The sequence below is a fragment of the Antechinus flavipes genome, chromosome 3, assembly GCF_016432865.1.
Source record: "Antechinus flavipes isolate AdamAnt ecotype Samford, QLD, Australia chromosome 3, AdamAnt_v2, whole genome shotgun sequence".
NCBI lineage: Eukaryota > Metazoa > Chordata > Mammalia > Dasyuromorphia > Dasyuridae > Antechinus > Antechinus flavipes.
This window is the reverse complement of record NC_067400.1, coordinates 459,464,758-459,480,613: the sequence shown is the minus strand read 5'-3', so window position 1 is coordinate 459,480,613 and position 15,856 is coordinate 459,464,758. Positions and strand designations below refer to the sequence as shown.

Genomic DNA, 15,856 nt, shown 5'->3' with positions numbered 1-15,856 from the left:
AGTGTTGCTAATATTGAACTAGCCCTGAATTCCAACTTAATTTAACATACACGATATGGTGCTATAATCTCCTTGCTGATATTTTATTTAAATTTTTTATAGCAATGTTCATTAGAGAAATTGTTCTATTTCTGTTTTTATTTTGACTGGTTTACATATCAAACTCATATTTGTTTCATAAGAAAAATTTAGTAGAATTCTTTATTTTTTCAAACAATTTATAATACTGGGAGTTAATGGTTTGTTAAATGTTTTGTAGAATTCATTTGCAAATCTATTAGGTCCTGGAGATATTTTTCCCCCTTAGCTTAAGGAGCTCATTATGTTTTGCTCAATTTCTTTTTCTAAGGTATGATTACTTAAATATTCTATTTCCTCTTCTGTTAATCTAAATAATTATATATTTTTTAAAAATATCCATCTATTTCATTTACCTTGTGAGTTTATTGGCATTTAGTTAAGCAAAGCACTTTCCAATAATTGCTCTAATTTCAGCATCATTGTTCATTCATGCTTGTCATTTTTGATGCTAACATTTTTCTTTCCTTTTTTAATTAGCCAACATTTGGTTATTTAATTTTTTTCCAAAAAAAATCTCTATTTTAATTTATTAGGTCAAATTTTTTCAATTTTCAATTTTATCAAACTTTTCTTGGACTTTTGGTATCTCTACTTAGATGTTTAATTGAAATTTTTAATAGAGTTTTTTTCCCAATTGAAGGCCCAATTAATTGATTAGCTCTTTTATTAATGCAAATGTCTAGCGATAAAAATTTTTACTTGAGTACTACTTTGGCTGCATCCCACAAATTTCAGTATTTTTTCTTTGATTATTATCATTATCTTAAATGAAATTGATTGTTACTGTGATTTGTTTTTTGTTTCTTTTATATTTTGGGTCAACATTCATTATTGATATTGGTCTATAATTTTCTTTTATTAAAGTTTTTTTTTTAATTTTCAAAACATATGCATTTTCAAAATTCACCCTTGCAAACCTTTTGTTCCAAAAATTATTTCCCTCCTTTCCCCCTTCCTCTCTCCTAGACAACAAGTAATCCAATATATATGTTAAACATGTGCAATTCTTCTATACCTGTTTCCACAACACTATACTGCACAAGAAAAATCAAATCAAAAAGGAAAAAAATGAGAAAGAAAACAAAATGCAAGCAAACAACAAAAAAAGAGAAAATATTATATTGTGATCCACACTCAGTTCCCACAGTTCTCTTCATTAGAAGACCATTGGAACTGGCCTGAATCATCTCCTTGTTGAAGAGAGCCATGTCCACCAGAATTGATCATCATATGATGATCTTGTTGCCGTGTATAATGATTTCCTGGTTCTGCCCATTTCGCTCACCATCAATTCATGTAAGTCTCTCCAGGACTCTCTGAAATCATCTTGCTGATCATTGCTTACAGAACAATAATCATATACCATAACTTATTCAACCATTCTCCAGCTGATGGGCCTCCAACCCAGTTTCCATTTCCTCACCACCACAAAAAGGGCTGCCACAAACATTTTTGAACTTGTGGGTCCCTTTCCCTCCTTTAAGATCTCTTTGGGATACAGCCCCAATAGAAACACTGCTGGGTCAAAGGATAGGCATGGTTTGATAGCAATTTGGGCATAGTTCCAAATTGCTCTCCAAAAATGGTGGGATCAGTTCACAACTCCACCAACAATGTATTAGTGTCCCAGTATCCCCACATCCTCTCCAGCATTTGTCATAATCTTTTTATGTCATCTTAGCCAATCTGAGAGGTGTGTAGGGGTACCACAGAGTTGTCTTAATTTGCATTTCTCTGATCAATAATGATTTAGAGCACCTTTTCATATGACTAGAAATGATTTTAATTTCATCTGAAAATTGTCCATATCTTTTGACCATGATTTGTTTTTTGACCCACCAATTCTCTAGAATTAGTTTCCAGTTATTTTTATTTTATACTTCAAAAGTCACTGAAGGTAATTTTTATTGCATCATGGATTAAAAAAAGTTATTTAATATTTCTGCTTCTCTGTACTTGTGTTTTTGAGGGTTTGTGACCCAATAAACAGTTAATTTTTGTGAAAATTCCATGCATAGATAAGAAAGGTATATGCTTTCTATTTCCAATCAATATTCTCCAGAGTACCTATGTATTTAACTTTCCTAAAATTTATTTATCTCAACTTCTTTCTTGTTAGGTCCAGGCCTGAGAGAGGTCAGTTGAGTTCTTCCACTAGCATAGTTTTACTGTTCATTTCCTCTTATAATATTTGATTTTTCCAACAATAATTTAGATGTTATGCCATATATGGTATATATGTGTTCAGTACTGATATTAATTCATTGTCTATGTCTTTAGTTAGCAATATGTGATTTCTCTGACTACCTCTTTTAACCAGGTCTATTTTTGCTTTTGCTTTGTCTGAGATTACAATGTCTATCCTATTATTTTTATTCCAGCTAAAGTATAATAGATTCTGCACCAATTTCTTATTTCTTCATGTGTTTCTTTCTGTTTGAAGTGTTTCTTTTAAATAACATATTGCAAGATTCTAGTTTCAAACTCATTCAACTGTTTACATTTACAGATGTGATGATTAATTGTGTATTTCTCTCCATCCTATTCTCTCATATTTAGCCTTCTTTTTTTTCCACTGCCCACCCCCCGCCCCCAAGAGTCTGCTTTGCTTCTGACCATTGCCTCCTTTATTCTACCCTTCTTATTCTACTCCGTACCTTCTCCCAGTCCTTTTTCCTCCCACCTCCCTGTTTTGTAATATAGGTTTTTATACATGAATAAGTATGTATATACATTCTTTCCTTCTTGAACTAGAAGAGCTGTTAGTGAAGTCCAAGTATTACCCACTTCTTACCCCACATTTTCCCTTTCATAGTATAAATTCTTTATATATTTCTTCTTTTATGTAAGATAATTGTCCCCATTCTCCCTCTCCCTTTCCCCTTCTCCAAATGCATTACTTTTTCTCAACCTTTCATTATTCTTTTGAGGTCAACCCAACATAATAGATTCACACTTATGCTCTTTAAGTAGATACCTTTTAATTGTCCTAATAATAATACAGTTCTGAGGAATTAAATTTATCATTTACCATTTAAATTTATCATGCAACCCAAGATAGTCAGCAGTCCTGTGGGAACTTAACCTACCAGTATAAATTCAAGTTGGGAGAATTGCTTTAGAAAAGAACTTAGATGTTTTCTGATTATATATTCAATGTTTCTCAGTGACCTGATTTGGTCTTTTCAAATGAACTAATGTCCTTCTTGCATATGGCACTGACTGTAACTGGTTCATGCATGCCCTTATCTTATTTTCCTAAATCTATCAGTCTAGCTCATTTTGGTCAAGAGATAGTCAATCCAAACAATTCAGATTAAATTCTTTTACTGCTTTCTGCTAAACCCAACTAAGAAAAAACAATCACCAACTATTCCATTCCCTACAGTGATGAGCTTCTTACTTTTAAGTCAATGAACATGTCTCTCAATGCTCTTTAAAGGCATCTAAACCTGCCTGCCCTTCAAATCCCCTGGGGCTTCTTGTCATGCTAATTATAATTATGTTTTTTTTGCTCACTAGATGCAGTCAAGAAGTCTATAGATTCCTGGGGCATAAGAATTCCGGTAAGCTAAAGAAGCCAAGTATGGAGATGAGAAAGTGGTCTCTGTAAAGAAAGCATTTTCTGTGATGCCCTTTTTCCCATCCCAAATACATGATTAGAGCATTACTTGTAGTGGAATATTTATTTGTCTTCATTCAGTCATTCACAGACTTAATAGTGGAACTTTGTCCTTAGAGAATAAATGGCACCTCTGCTCTCTTCCACTTCTATCCTTTCAAATTCAAAGCTCACAAGATTTCCCAAGTCATCAGCTTCAAACTCTATTTTCTATAATGAAACAGAGATCTCTATTTGTGGTAGAGAACACTTAAAAATGGGAACATTCACATACAGTGAACAACACTTGAAATTGGCTACATTAATGTCCCAGAACAATAGAGTGAGTTTAATAATTTCAAATGCCAACACACACACACTGTGGAATACAAATAAATGCTGACATTAGCAAATTACTGATTGACAGCTTTCCTTAAAATAGTCTCTGATGTTTACTAACTGCAAAAATGTAGGTACTCACAACTTCTCCCAGCCTTAATTCTGTCATCTGTCAAATGGGGATAATAAATACCTTTGGCTCCTATCTTACAGGACTGTGCAGCTCAAATTAAAAATCTGTAAAAAAAATTTTTAGAAATTTTAGCAGGGGAGAGGATTCTGGGAAGATGGCAGAGCAGGACATAAAATTCCAAGCTCTCCAGATTTTTCCCACAAGTAAGACAAGAGGCAGGGCTGCTGCTGGCTATTGATACTTAGAAGAGGACAGAGTTCTTGGTTTGGGGTTCCAGAATACAGGGGAGAACCAAAAGAGGACCTGAGGTCAGAGGCACCATCCCCATACCCCAGAACTAGAGGTGATTACATCAACAATCTGCTAGAAATTTTTTGAAAATGAGGAGGCAAAGAAGAAAGAAACCAACCACAGCAAGTTACTATAGGAATAGGTAAGACCAGGGTTCATCTTCAGAGGAGGGTACTGAAGTAAAAAAGGCCTCTTCTATCCCAAAAAGTAACATTAATTGGTCACCTATCCAAAAAGAATTCATACAACCCAAAAGACTTTAAAAATCAAATGAGAGAAATTGAGGAAATATTAAAAAATAAAAAATAAAAATAATCCAAGAAAAACAAGATGATAATGAAAAAAGTCAATTAACTAGAAAAGAAGATCCAAAGTATTAAGGAAGAAAATGACTCTTTGAAAATTAGAACTGGGCAAGGGGAAACCAGTGGACTTATGAGACCAAAAAATAATAAAACAAAGTAGAAGGAATTAAAAAATAAAAGAGGTGACATTTCATATGAAAAACAACAGATATGGAAAACAGATCAAGAAAAATTAGACTACCTAAAAATTACAATTAGAAAAAGAATCTTGATGAAATAATACAAGAAATAGTTAAAGAAAAATGTCCTGACATATTAGAATAAAAGGGTAAAATTTCCACCTGAAAAAGATCTTGTAAAGAAGATGTACAAAAACATCATAGTCAAATTTTGAAGCCTCCAGGTCAATAAGAAAAAAAAAATTCAGATATGGCAAAGCCACAATTAGAAACACAGAAGATCTAGCAACAGCTACCTTAAAAGACCATGGGCCTTAGAACACTATATAACAAAGGGCAACAAAAAATATTTGAGTTGCAACCAAAAATATGCCCAGCAAAGCATAATTCTGAATGGGGGAAAAATGGACATTCAATGAACTGCCATTTTAGACTTGTAGGGTTTTATTGTAAAAAGACCTGAATTTTAGAGAAAATCTGACATATAAGATCCAAGAGAAATAAAAAGTAAACATCAAAGATTAATTTCAAAGAATTTAATAAGTGCAAACTATGTTATATATTGAAAATGTAATTGACACAGAGGAATTAGGTGGGGGAGGAAGGCTAGTAGTTCTGGAATTCTACTCTCATTGAGAATAAGTAAAAGAGAAAACAATACATATATATCTAGAAATCTTCTAAATTTGTAAAGCAATAAAGGGGGGGAAGGATAGGATGAGGAGGGGTAGGTATAGAAAGGTGTGTAGATTAACAGGAATGGAATAAAGTATATAGATTAACAGGAATAAAATAAAGAGAGAGGGAAGAAAGGAGAAAGGATAAGGGAGAAATCCTTGTGGGGAAGGGGTAAGTTAAGTATTTGGAAGGCAAGATAGGAGGTAGAAGTAACGCAAAGGAGTGGGCAGGGATAGGAAAATAGATTTGATTAAAAGAGAAAAATGGGGAAACCACACTATATGTCAGTCATATTGATCAATATTATTTTAGATTATTTAAAGTAACTAGTTTAAAGTTGGAATATTGCTGTGGAATAGGAAATGATGAGTTGGTAGATTTAGAAAAATATGGAAAGGCTTGGACTTAGAGGATGCTGTTATCCACCTTCAGAAAAACAGATGACAAAGTATGATCTTACATAGAGATATATATGTATATATATAGATATGTACATTTTATACACACACACACACACACACACACACACACACACACACACACTTAATTGTAGCCTTTTTGGGGAAGGTGGGGAGAGGAAAGGGGAAAAAAAAATAAAGTTAAAAGTGCATAAGCTAAGAAAAAAGAAAACTTACAAGGAAGCAAAGAAACGATGGACAGCTCTAAACAAATTGTAGTATTTATGTATAGTAGGCTTTCTTGAAATGGAAATTTAGTGTCTCACATTTTGAATTCTTTCTTATATTCTGCTGCATAGCAGAACAAGTTTCTTTTTCTATTTTGTATTTATTTTAAATAATTTTGTAAAAAAAAATTTAAGAAACTTTAGCAAGCTATACATAAGCCAGCTAATGTTTTATGTGTATGCATATATACTCATACATGTAAAATGTATGTGTATATGTGTATATACACATACATAAATATATACACATTAAAAAAAATTTTGTCCCCCAGTTCTTCCCTATAGGTTATATAAGTCAAGGAAGTAGATGTGGGGATACAACAGGGGAGAGTGAGATCTTGATCACTCCGGAACCTGCACAGGCCAGATTAGACAAAAGGAAAAGGAGGAAAGGATAGCCTCAGATGCCTAGAGCATTCTTACCTGTCACACTAAAGCAAGGAGCCTAGATTTCATCACAACTGGTCGACCTGTAATAATCTTGTGATTAGCAGAATCTTTCACCCTTGTTCTTCTCCAAATTAGCCCAACTTTTCTGATGCAAGCTGTGACCATTCCAATTCACCTTTAACCAATGTTTAGGTATTTAGCTATGCCAGTTGAAAATTAAACTTTCTGTAAGTATTGGAAAAGTGCTGTTCCAGACAATTTTGAGATTGACAATAAGTACACTAGCTTTATCAGAATGGATTGTTAATGGCTCTCAAGATTTAACAAGGACACAAGGTAAGCCCTTCCTGGAAGTTCCTTTCCTCTGAAACATTATTTCTATATTTCAGTAGTCCAATAGGTCTTGATTCCCTCATTTTCGTAGAATACATCCAACAGAACTGGAAAACAGATGGAAGGGACAACAATGATAAAACACTAGTCTGACCTATTTTGCTAATATGGGATCCAACAATAATTGCTACAAAAACAACCTGATACCTGAGAAAGATATTCTGGACCTTCCACCGACCTCCCAGCACTATAAAACCACAAGAAAACTATATTTTTTATTTATAGCTGTTCATTTTGGCAGATGCCAACTAGAATTCTCTTATCACCCTTTTAATGTGGCCTAGAAAAATCAACTAAAGGAAATGATTTCAGAGAATGAGGAATGAGGAAATAATTTTCCTCAGAGAAATAAAACAAATAAAGGAATTACCAGCTCATATTGTCTTAGCAGCTATGTTTCAAAAACTTTTATGGCCTTGAGATCCACAGTTTCAATCATGTTTTTTTGTTTGTTTATTTGTCTGTTTTGTTTTTGTTTTGTTATCTACTTATTGTTCAAGATTACAGAGAAGGTGCTGACCTGCTTTGGTAGTAGGACTTTATTCTCTTTAGAACATCCCTCTATCAATGAAATTACATGTTCAACTCCTAATTCTTTCTTTTGTTAATATTCAGAAAAGCTGAAGAACCTAGAAAAAGTCTCATTTTAATAACATTAAAAAGTTTTTCAGAAACAATGCCCCCTAGTGGCACTAAATGAAAAAAGAGCTTATTCAGGAGGGAAAAAAAATCAAACATTGAACAACAAAGTATCCTTTTTCGTTTTATGGGGATTGTTGTTTGGGTGTTTTTTTTTTTTTTTAAACATTTATTTCATAAGTAACTCCTGAGGTTTTTCCCTACTATCAGAGTCATATGGTATAAAACCAATTTTAAGATACGTTGAATCAGATGTGCCAAGTAATATAATTTGTGCCTAATATTCACCTGGAGAAATTCCACTTTTCTCACACTATAGTACAATTGGTTTATTACTCTAGTATTCAAAATACTCAAAATCATAGGAGCACAGAACTTTATAGCTAAAGAGGAAGTTGGACATCCTATGGCCCAATTTTCTTATTTAGATCCATGAAATGACTTGCCAGACTCCAGGTTCCTTTTTTCATAAAGGGCTACATTGTGTGAATAGACTTGATTTGCAATTATTTTCATACCTTTGAGCTCACCAAACTCAATCAAGACTTAACACTTAAACAAGACTAACAAACATAACTTCAAACTCCATTGAATTTTATTATCAAAGGAAAATCTGAAAAATTCAATCATTAATTGGTATCATACATTTATAGAGAATGCATAATAAGACTAATGTGAAGCATAGCAAAGTGAAACTAACACAGCATCCCATGAGTCTTGAAAGGTTGCAGAACTGCACTTTGGAACTTGGATTTCTCACAAAACTGTTTTAAACTCTAGTTTAGCTTAATGTTTCTTTTTCAGGAAAAGATGTCTAAGAATGAAGTAAACATAAGGTAGTAAAAGGAATGAAATATTATAGCTTAAGCCTTTTCTCTTAAATTATTTTAAAAGAAGTTTCTTTTGCTAAGACACAAAACCCAATTCTTCAAATATTAAAGATCATGGAAAAATTTTTTAAAAAGATGAATGCCAATTTAACACAAAATGATGCTATGAAGATCTCAGACAAAGCAGGCCATATTTTACTCTCAAGTTCCTATTATCATGAGTGATTTTTGTTTTGGGTATTTTTGTACATATGAAAATAAGCTACTCAGAGGGAAGCCAATTTGGTAAAAGAGAATCCATTTGTTCTGGTTACCTTTTCAATGATTTCGTAGCACTCTTCCAGCTTTCGATGTCTATCTTTCAAATTTCTACATGCTGTCTGATAAACACTCAACCATTCTTGGTAGACATCCTCAGATAGATCCGCATAGGCAACACAGAGTGTTCTCAAGCCTGGAGAACAGCAAATATAGAAAGATCATGCATGCCCTTGTCAGTTCAGAGGGACTTATCACTTGAAAACAAAAACCAAAAGTCTTCTCACACATCCCAAGCTTTATGAAGTCTTTCAATAATTCCTGCTATTTTTTCAGTGCTTAGGATTTATAGGCATAATGAACTCCTAGTACAGAAACTCCCTTTACCTCTGCCAATAAGTAGTTTACCTATAACTCAACCAAGTAATAATCCAGCAGCACAGCACTAGGAAACTTGTTTGACATTTTGGAGAACCTTTGGTGGGAATGAAGAGAGGAAGAATAAATTGTCTCCTAAGAATTGCAGCTATTTATTATTAACAAAGTCCAGAACTTTTAAAGTCAAATCTCGACTTTAGAAGAGTTGCCTTCTATTTCATTCTAAAGTTCTTACTGGCAACTCCTTTCTGTTATCTATCTGGGGTACACTTATGTTTATTAAGACAGTAGTCAAAGGTACCAGTTACCTCAGAAAAGAGATCTTTACTTTTATGCCATAGATAAAATAAGCATGTCAGAAACAGGAACTCCCAAGCTCAGATATGATCTTGGGCAAGAGAGTCTATGACTTTTGTCACCTTCACAAACAAGGAAGATGGTAATCTGCACCCTGATTTAAAATGTCTCAGAGAATGCTTGGGGAGTCACTATGGGTCCAGTATCCATAATGGAGGAATGAAAAGTCAGCATTATATAGTTAACAAAAGGTTAAGCCCACTAACTTAGGAGCTAGTTCAGCTTATATACTTAGTGAAAGCTTCTCTGAGTGAGAAAATGATGCTATGAAGATCTCAAACAAAGCAGGCCATTTTTTATTCTCAAGTTCCTATTATCACGAATGAGCCTTGGACACCTAACCCAAACACACTGAATAGAGCATAATGGATTGTAGATTCTCTATAGGAGCGAAGGAAGTACAGAATAAGCATAAATATGTTTTCCTGCTGACATGAACACAGAACATGATGGAGTTTTAAAAGCTGCAATGAGATACATTCATTCAGAATTACAAACACTTCAACTTTTGACCCCATCTGAAAGTGTGATTACTGGCTAAATAAAAGAAGTGCTATTCAAGTATAAAGTATTATTGTTGATATTCACTTTATTATTAATTATAATATCAAAAATGGTTTAACATAACTTACCTTCTGTTGCAAAATATTCAAGATGACACAAAGTTTGTTCTGTGAACTCCGAATTCTCTGACAGTCTCTCAAAAATCACATTATCCTATCAAAGAGGAAGTCATCACATAAAAAATTATAATTCAATCTTCCAGTCTTCTAAATACCATCTTAGAGCTTTATGTTTTCTACCTAATGGATCAAAAAGTATTTTAAGAAGCTCTGGTAAGAATAGCTGAATTCCAATCCACAAGCAATGAAGAGCTTTGAACTTCACAGTGTATTGAATTGTTTAGGAAGCACCTCAGAGAGCAACCTCTTTTCATTTTACACATGAAGAAATCAAGGCCCATACAGCTTCAATGACTTGTTTCTAGTCACCTGGGCAGAAAGAAGTAAAACTTGTATTCAAAACTAGTTCCTATGATTGCACATCTAGGACTTTTCTCTCACCAAATCTGGTAATTATGAAACAAACCAAAATGTACATTTTCTGATAAACTGCAGAGCAATATCTGGTTTAACATTGCAAAGCACCTTTTTCTGACTGTTCTGTCATTACAACAAAGACCCATTTAGGTTTTCTGATTTCTATGTGAATAAGGATAAAGAGGTCTAAATCGTCTAAGATGTGAGATTCACTCTTTCAAAATTAGTCTTCACGTATAGAATTTGGACAAAATCAAGTGTTCTTAACCCAGGATCCACAAATTTGTTTTTAAAAGGGGTGTGTGTGTGTGTGTGTGTGTATACACTCGCAAGATATAAATGTATATGTATAAAAAGATATATATATATACCCACCCCCACATATCTATTATATTATTAATTGATTTGAATATGATTGGCTTCATTTGTAATTCTATATATTTTGTTTTGTATATTTAATAACATTAGAAAGTCTAATATATTCTTCACTATATACTTCAATGGTGTCAAAGGTGCAGTGTCATAGCACCATCTACTTTCCCCTAGATCATTTTTAATGTCTTTTCCCACTGTGACAATCAAAGGTTTTATATTAAGTTCAACTTTTCTTAACCCTCTCAATTTCTCTTGTTGTGATGGTTGCAATACTCTAACAACAGACACATTTATAAATCTAGTAAGAATGTTTTCAAAACTAGCATGAACAACAAAATGTTATGTTAGCATTTTAAATGTCAACATTTAAAATGCAATTCTTAAGAACACAGATATACTAAATGCATGCCTAGATATGAATACATGCAGATATGTGACGTTTTATCTTTCCTCCAATCAGAGGCACCGTTCAGATAAGACCACATGCCAGTTTCCCCCAAGTAGAACTGCCTTTTTTCAGACTAGATACTGAAAGTAGCAGGCAGCTGCAGCTCCTAATTTTTACTCAGAGGATCTGTACTTATTGCACATTACCACTAAATAGTAACCAGAAGATCAACTTAGGATCACTTTCCAAGTCAAACAAGAGAGAATTATGACCCACAAGTCTCACTAAATCTTAGCTATTGGATAAAGGACAGCATCTCTGACCTGGAAAGAGTCTCCAAATTTATCTAGTCAAACGCAGTCTGACACAGTGCCTGACTGTACTACCCCTGAAAAGGGACCTTCGAGGCTCCCCTGGAAGATTTACAGTGCCCGGGAGCCCCTGAGCTCCCAAAGAAATCACAAGTTTCTTATGCTTCTATCTAACTGAAATTTGCCTTTCTCCAATTATACCCACTGTATCCCCTAAGTTAAACAAGGCCCATAACTCTTCCACATGACAGGAGTCCTGTCTTCCCCACTCCCTCACTAAGCTTTCCTTAATAAAAGCTAATCAACACCACGTTTTTCAGCCCTCATTATATAGCATGGCTCCAAGTCTTAACATCACTGGCTGCCCTCCTTGAGCTGTATCCTAGTTCATCCACTTGCTTCCTAAACTGTAGAATCCCACATTTCTCCAAACAACTAAGGGGTACAAGTGGGAGAGCACAGGACCTGAAGTCAGGAAAACCTGAGGCTCCAAATCCTGCCTTGCAAACTTACTAGCAGCATGACCCTGGAAAAATCATTTCACTTCTCTCAGCCTCAGTTGCCTCTTTTTCAAAATAATACCAGCAGGTATTACCACTTATCTCACTGGGTGATTGTGTGGATCAAAGAGAAAATATATTATAGAGTGCTCTGTGAACCTTAATAAGATATATAATTATCAACTATTATTCTTTTTATTCATGTAGTCTAAGGCTGAAGGTCAAAGGGCTTTGTATCCTTTGCACATTTTCTTTATAACAAAATCTTCCTATCTAATAGCTTATCTTGAGCTTGCCATCTACTAAAACACATGTCTTTCTGACATAAATTGACAAGTAGCCCATCTACCCAAGTCTGTGCTTGTCTGCCATTTCTCAGATGAGCACTGAAATAACACTTTCATAGGATCACAGTATTAAGGACCATGTCTAGGTGAAGAGACAGGCCAATTCTCCAAGAGCCTCCACAATGTGAATCATAACCCTTGAAGAGGTTGTGGGGCAGCTTTTGCTGACACAAGTGTTGCTTGTGGACTGGAATGAAATAAATTGGAGGCAGAGGGAAGAAGAGAGAGGTCAGACAACGCAGCTGCTTTTCAATCTCCTTGTATCACTATCATCCTCTCACACGAAGAGATCCATTCTACAGTCTGAGTTAGACCTCCAGCAGCCACTGACAAGTGGCTCCCATATCACAACATCACAGAACCTCAGCTTGAAAGGGACAGAAGCTGTACCAAAGAAATAGACCTTTTCCATGACATATCCAAAAAATGATCATCTCAAGATTTTCTGAGAACCAATGGAAAGGGAGAGAACCACTTGTGAGAGACCCCTTCTGGAACAGCTCTGAATAGAAATATTTTTTTTCCCTAAAATCAAATCTAAATCTTCCTCCTTGTTATTTCTACCTGTGACTCCTAGTCCTACCCTATGAACTCAGCAAAATAAGTCTGATCCATTTTCCATGTTATAGTCCTTAAATACTTGCAAAAAGTTATAAAATGGCCTTCTTTTAAATCTTCTATTGCACACACTAAACATCCAAAGTCATTAGAAGACTTAAGATATTTTTCCCCATCTCACTGGAAAGGTTAATTTGGAAAAGAGGATGGACCTTAATAGCAGACAGCCAGAAGGGAGCTTCTGTTAAATAAGCTAAACATTCCTAATTCCTACAAGTAAATCTCACATGGCAAAAACTAAAGGCCACCTCATTCCATTTTATCCATATCATTCTGAAGTTATAACTCTCAGAGAGTTCTTTAGATGGGGTCTAACTAGAAGAGAAAAGAGAGAATATATTACCTCCCTAATTCTGGAACCCAGGCTTCTTTTAATACAATTTAATTATTGCATTAGCTTTTGTGACAACCATATTTCAGAAACAATTCATACTGAACTCAATGTTTACTTAAACCCCAAGACTTTTACTTTAAAAAACTTTTCTCTGGCCATATCTTCCCATCTGGTATCTCTAAAGTTGATTCTTTTTTTTTCCCCAAAATATACAACTTTACATTTATATTGATCATTTTATCTTCTTAGATGTGGCCCATTATTCTAGCCTGTCAAGTTCTTTTTGGATCTGGCCTTTGTCATCTAGTATGTTAGTTACTTCTCCTTTCCTACTTTATGTCATTTGCTAATTTGGTATGACCTCTATGTCATCAACACAAGAATCATCAATCATGATCAGCACTTTTACCCCCATGGAATCAATATAAAATTAGTCACCCATATATGAGACTGGGAACATGAAAAGGAATACTATAAAAAGCTATTAGTGCCAAAATATTTGTAGCATTTTCTGGATGGCAAATGACAGCAAATTCAAATTGCAATGCAAGCAACCATTCTTGTACTTACAGCTCCTTTGCAATAAAGGCGAATTTGTCCGGCTGGTGTTCGAACAATTACCGACATTCTTTTTCTGTCACTATAACAAAAAAAGAAATTATCATTAGTCTCTTTTCCTGGTCAAACTACCAAATGACTAAGCTAAAATCAGAAACAACTTAAAAATATTTTGTTTTGTTTAGAAGGTGAAAGAAAGCAGATAGAATAAATGGAAAACTTTAATAGGACTTTAATCTCAGTTTACTATTAACAGAATTATTGTTGGATTGGCTACTATACTGACTAACTAGCCAGATGCATTCATTTTCTCCTTAAACAATACCATTGAATTCTCAGGAATTCAATATTGCCTAAATTTGGTTTTAAAAAACTATTTTTAATATGGTCAAATGAGAAAAAAAGATGCAAATTTCTATGATTTTACGGTATAATTAGTTGATAATTTCCTAGTATGATCAAGTAATTTATTAATAATAACACTGAGACAATACTACATGATGATCAATTCTGATGGACATGGCTCTCTTCAACAATGAGAGGATCCAAATCGGTTCCAATTGATCTGTAATGAACAGAACCAGCTACATCCAGAGAAAGAACACTGAGAAATGAGTATGGACCACAACATAACATTTCCACTCTTTCTGTTAGTTTGTTTGCATTTTTGTTTTTGCTTCTCAGGTTATTTTTACTTTCTTTCTAAATCCGATCTTTCCTATGCAACAAGATAACTATATAAATATGTATACATATATTGTATTTAACATATACTTTAACATATTTAACATGTATGGGACTACCTGTCATCTAGGGGAGGAGGTGGAGGGAAGGAGGGAAAAAGCTGAAACAGAAGTTTTTGCAAGGGTCAATGTTGAAAAAGTACTCATGGATATGTTTTGTATATAAAAAGCTATAATAAAAAAAAGAAAAAATAATGTTGAGAGATAAGAATTTCCTTCATTTAAAATATTTATTTCATAAATATTTATGTATATGCATACATGTATATGTATGTATACATGTATATATAAACACATATATATATACACATTCCTCTAACTTATTTAGTAGATGTCTACTGAATGTTGAATTAAAGTATGTTGAATTACTTGTGTAATTCACATCTGGGGGGAGGGGGTCAAATTTGGCTTAAATAAAAAAAAAATCTAAATCTCTAATTTTACTTGCACAATATAGCTTAGAATCAGGATAACCTGGTTCAAGTCTCATTTCGACACACCCTAATTTTGTGACCGTAAACAAGTCAATTAATCAATGTCTCAGCTTATTTTCTAAGATTTTAAGTTACAAAGGATTTGTTGCGTATCATAGAAGATAATCTCCACACCAGGAGTTCCTTACACTAAGGAAATCACATGTATGAACTGGATTTGACCCTCTCTCTGCCTTTCCCACTCCTAACCACCCCCATTTAAAAATTCTGACTAATTTTAAAAAAATCAAAACTATGATTGACTGATGAGTTTCACAATTCTCCTCTTTCTCCAGTCACTCTCTAAGACCTGTGAAAGAATAACAACAATCAGCTGAATAAAACCTCTTTTGAAGTAAAAAAGGCCTGTTCTATAGTCAGATCGGCATCACCAAGACACAAAACTGTATCTGGGAACAGTGCTTCCCATACTTTTAGTTACTAAAGTCATCAGAAAAGAAATATAAAATATAACAAATAATAATATAATTATTGATCCCATTAGAAAGAAGGTATTTCTTTTTTTAAAAAATTTCATTTTATGTTTAATTTATGGAATAAAACAAAACAGTATTTCTTCAGCTCTACCATGTTTATTCTAATTGAAGAACACAGACTACAAGAAGAACTAA

The 15,856-nt window shown here is 33.9% G+C and overlaps 1 protein-coding gene across 4 annotated transcripts in view; it reads right to left on the bottom strand.

Annotated features, from left to right (window-relative positions):
- The window catches only part of ATP8A2 (ATPase phospholipid transporting 8A2), a 769,397-nt gene that overhangs the window by 513,051 nt on the left and 240,490 nt on the right, over positions 1-15,856 (bottom strand). For all 4 annotated transcript variants that reach the window (XM_051986556.1, XM_051986559.1, XM_051986558.1 and 1 more), the window contains exons 20-22: positions 14,021-14,090; positions 10,170-10,254; positions 8,859-8,998 (exon numbers count right to left, since the gene is read on the bottom strand). In XM_051986556.1, coding sequence (XP_051842516.1) covers positions 8,859-8,998; positions 10,170-10,254; positions 14,021-14,090 — 295 coding nt within the window. The remainder of the gene's footprint in view (positions 1-8,858; positions 8,999-10,169; positions 10,255-14,020; positions 14,091-15,856) is intronic.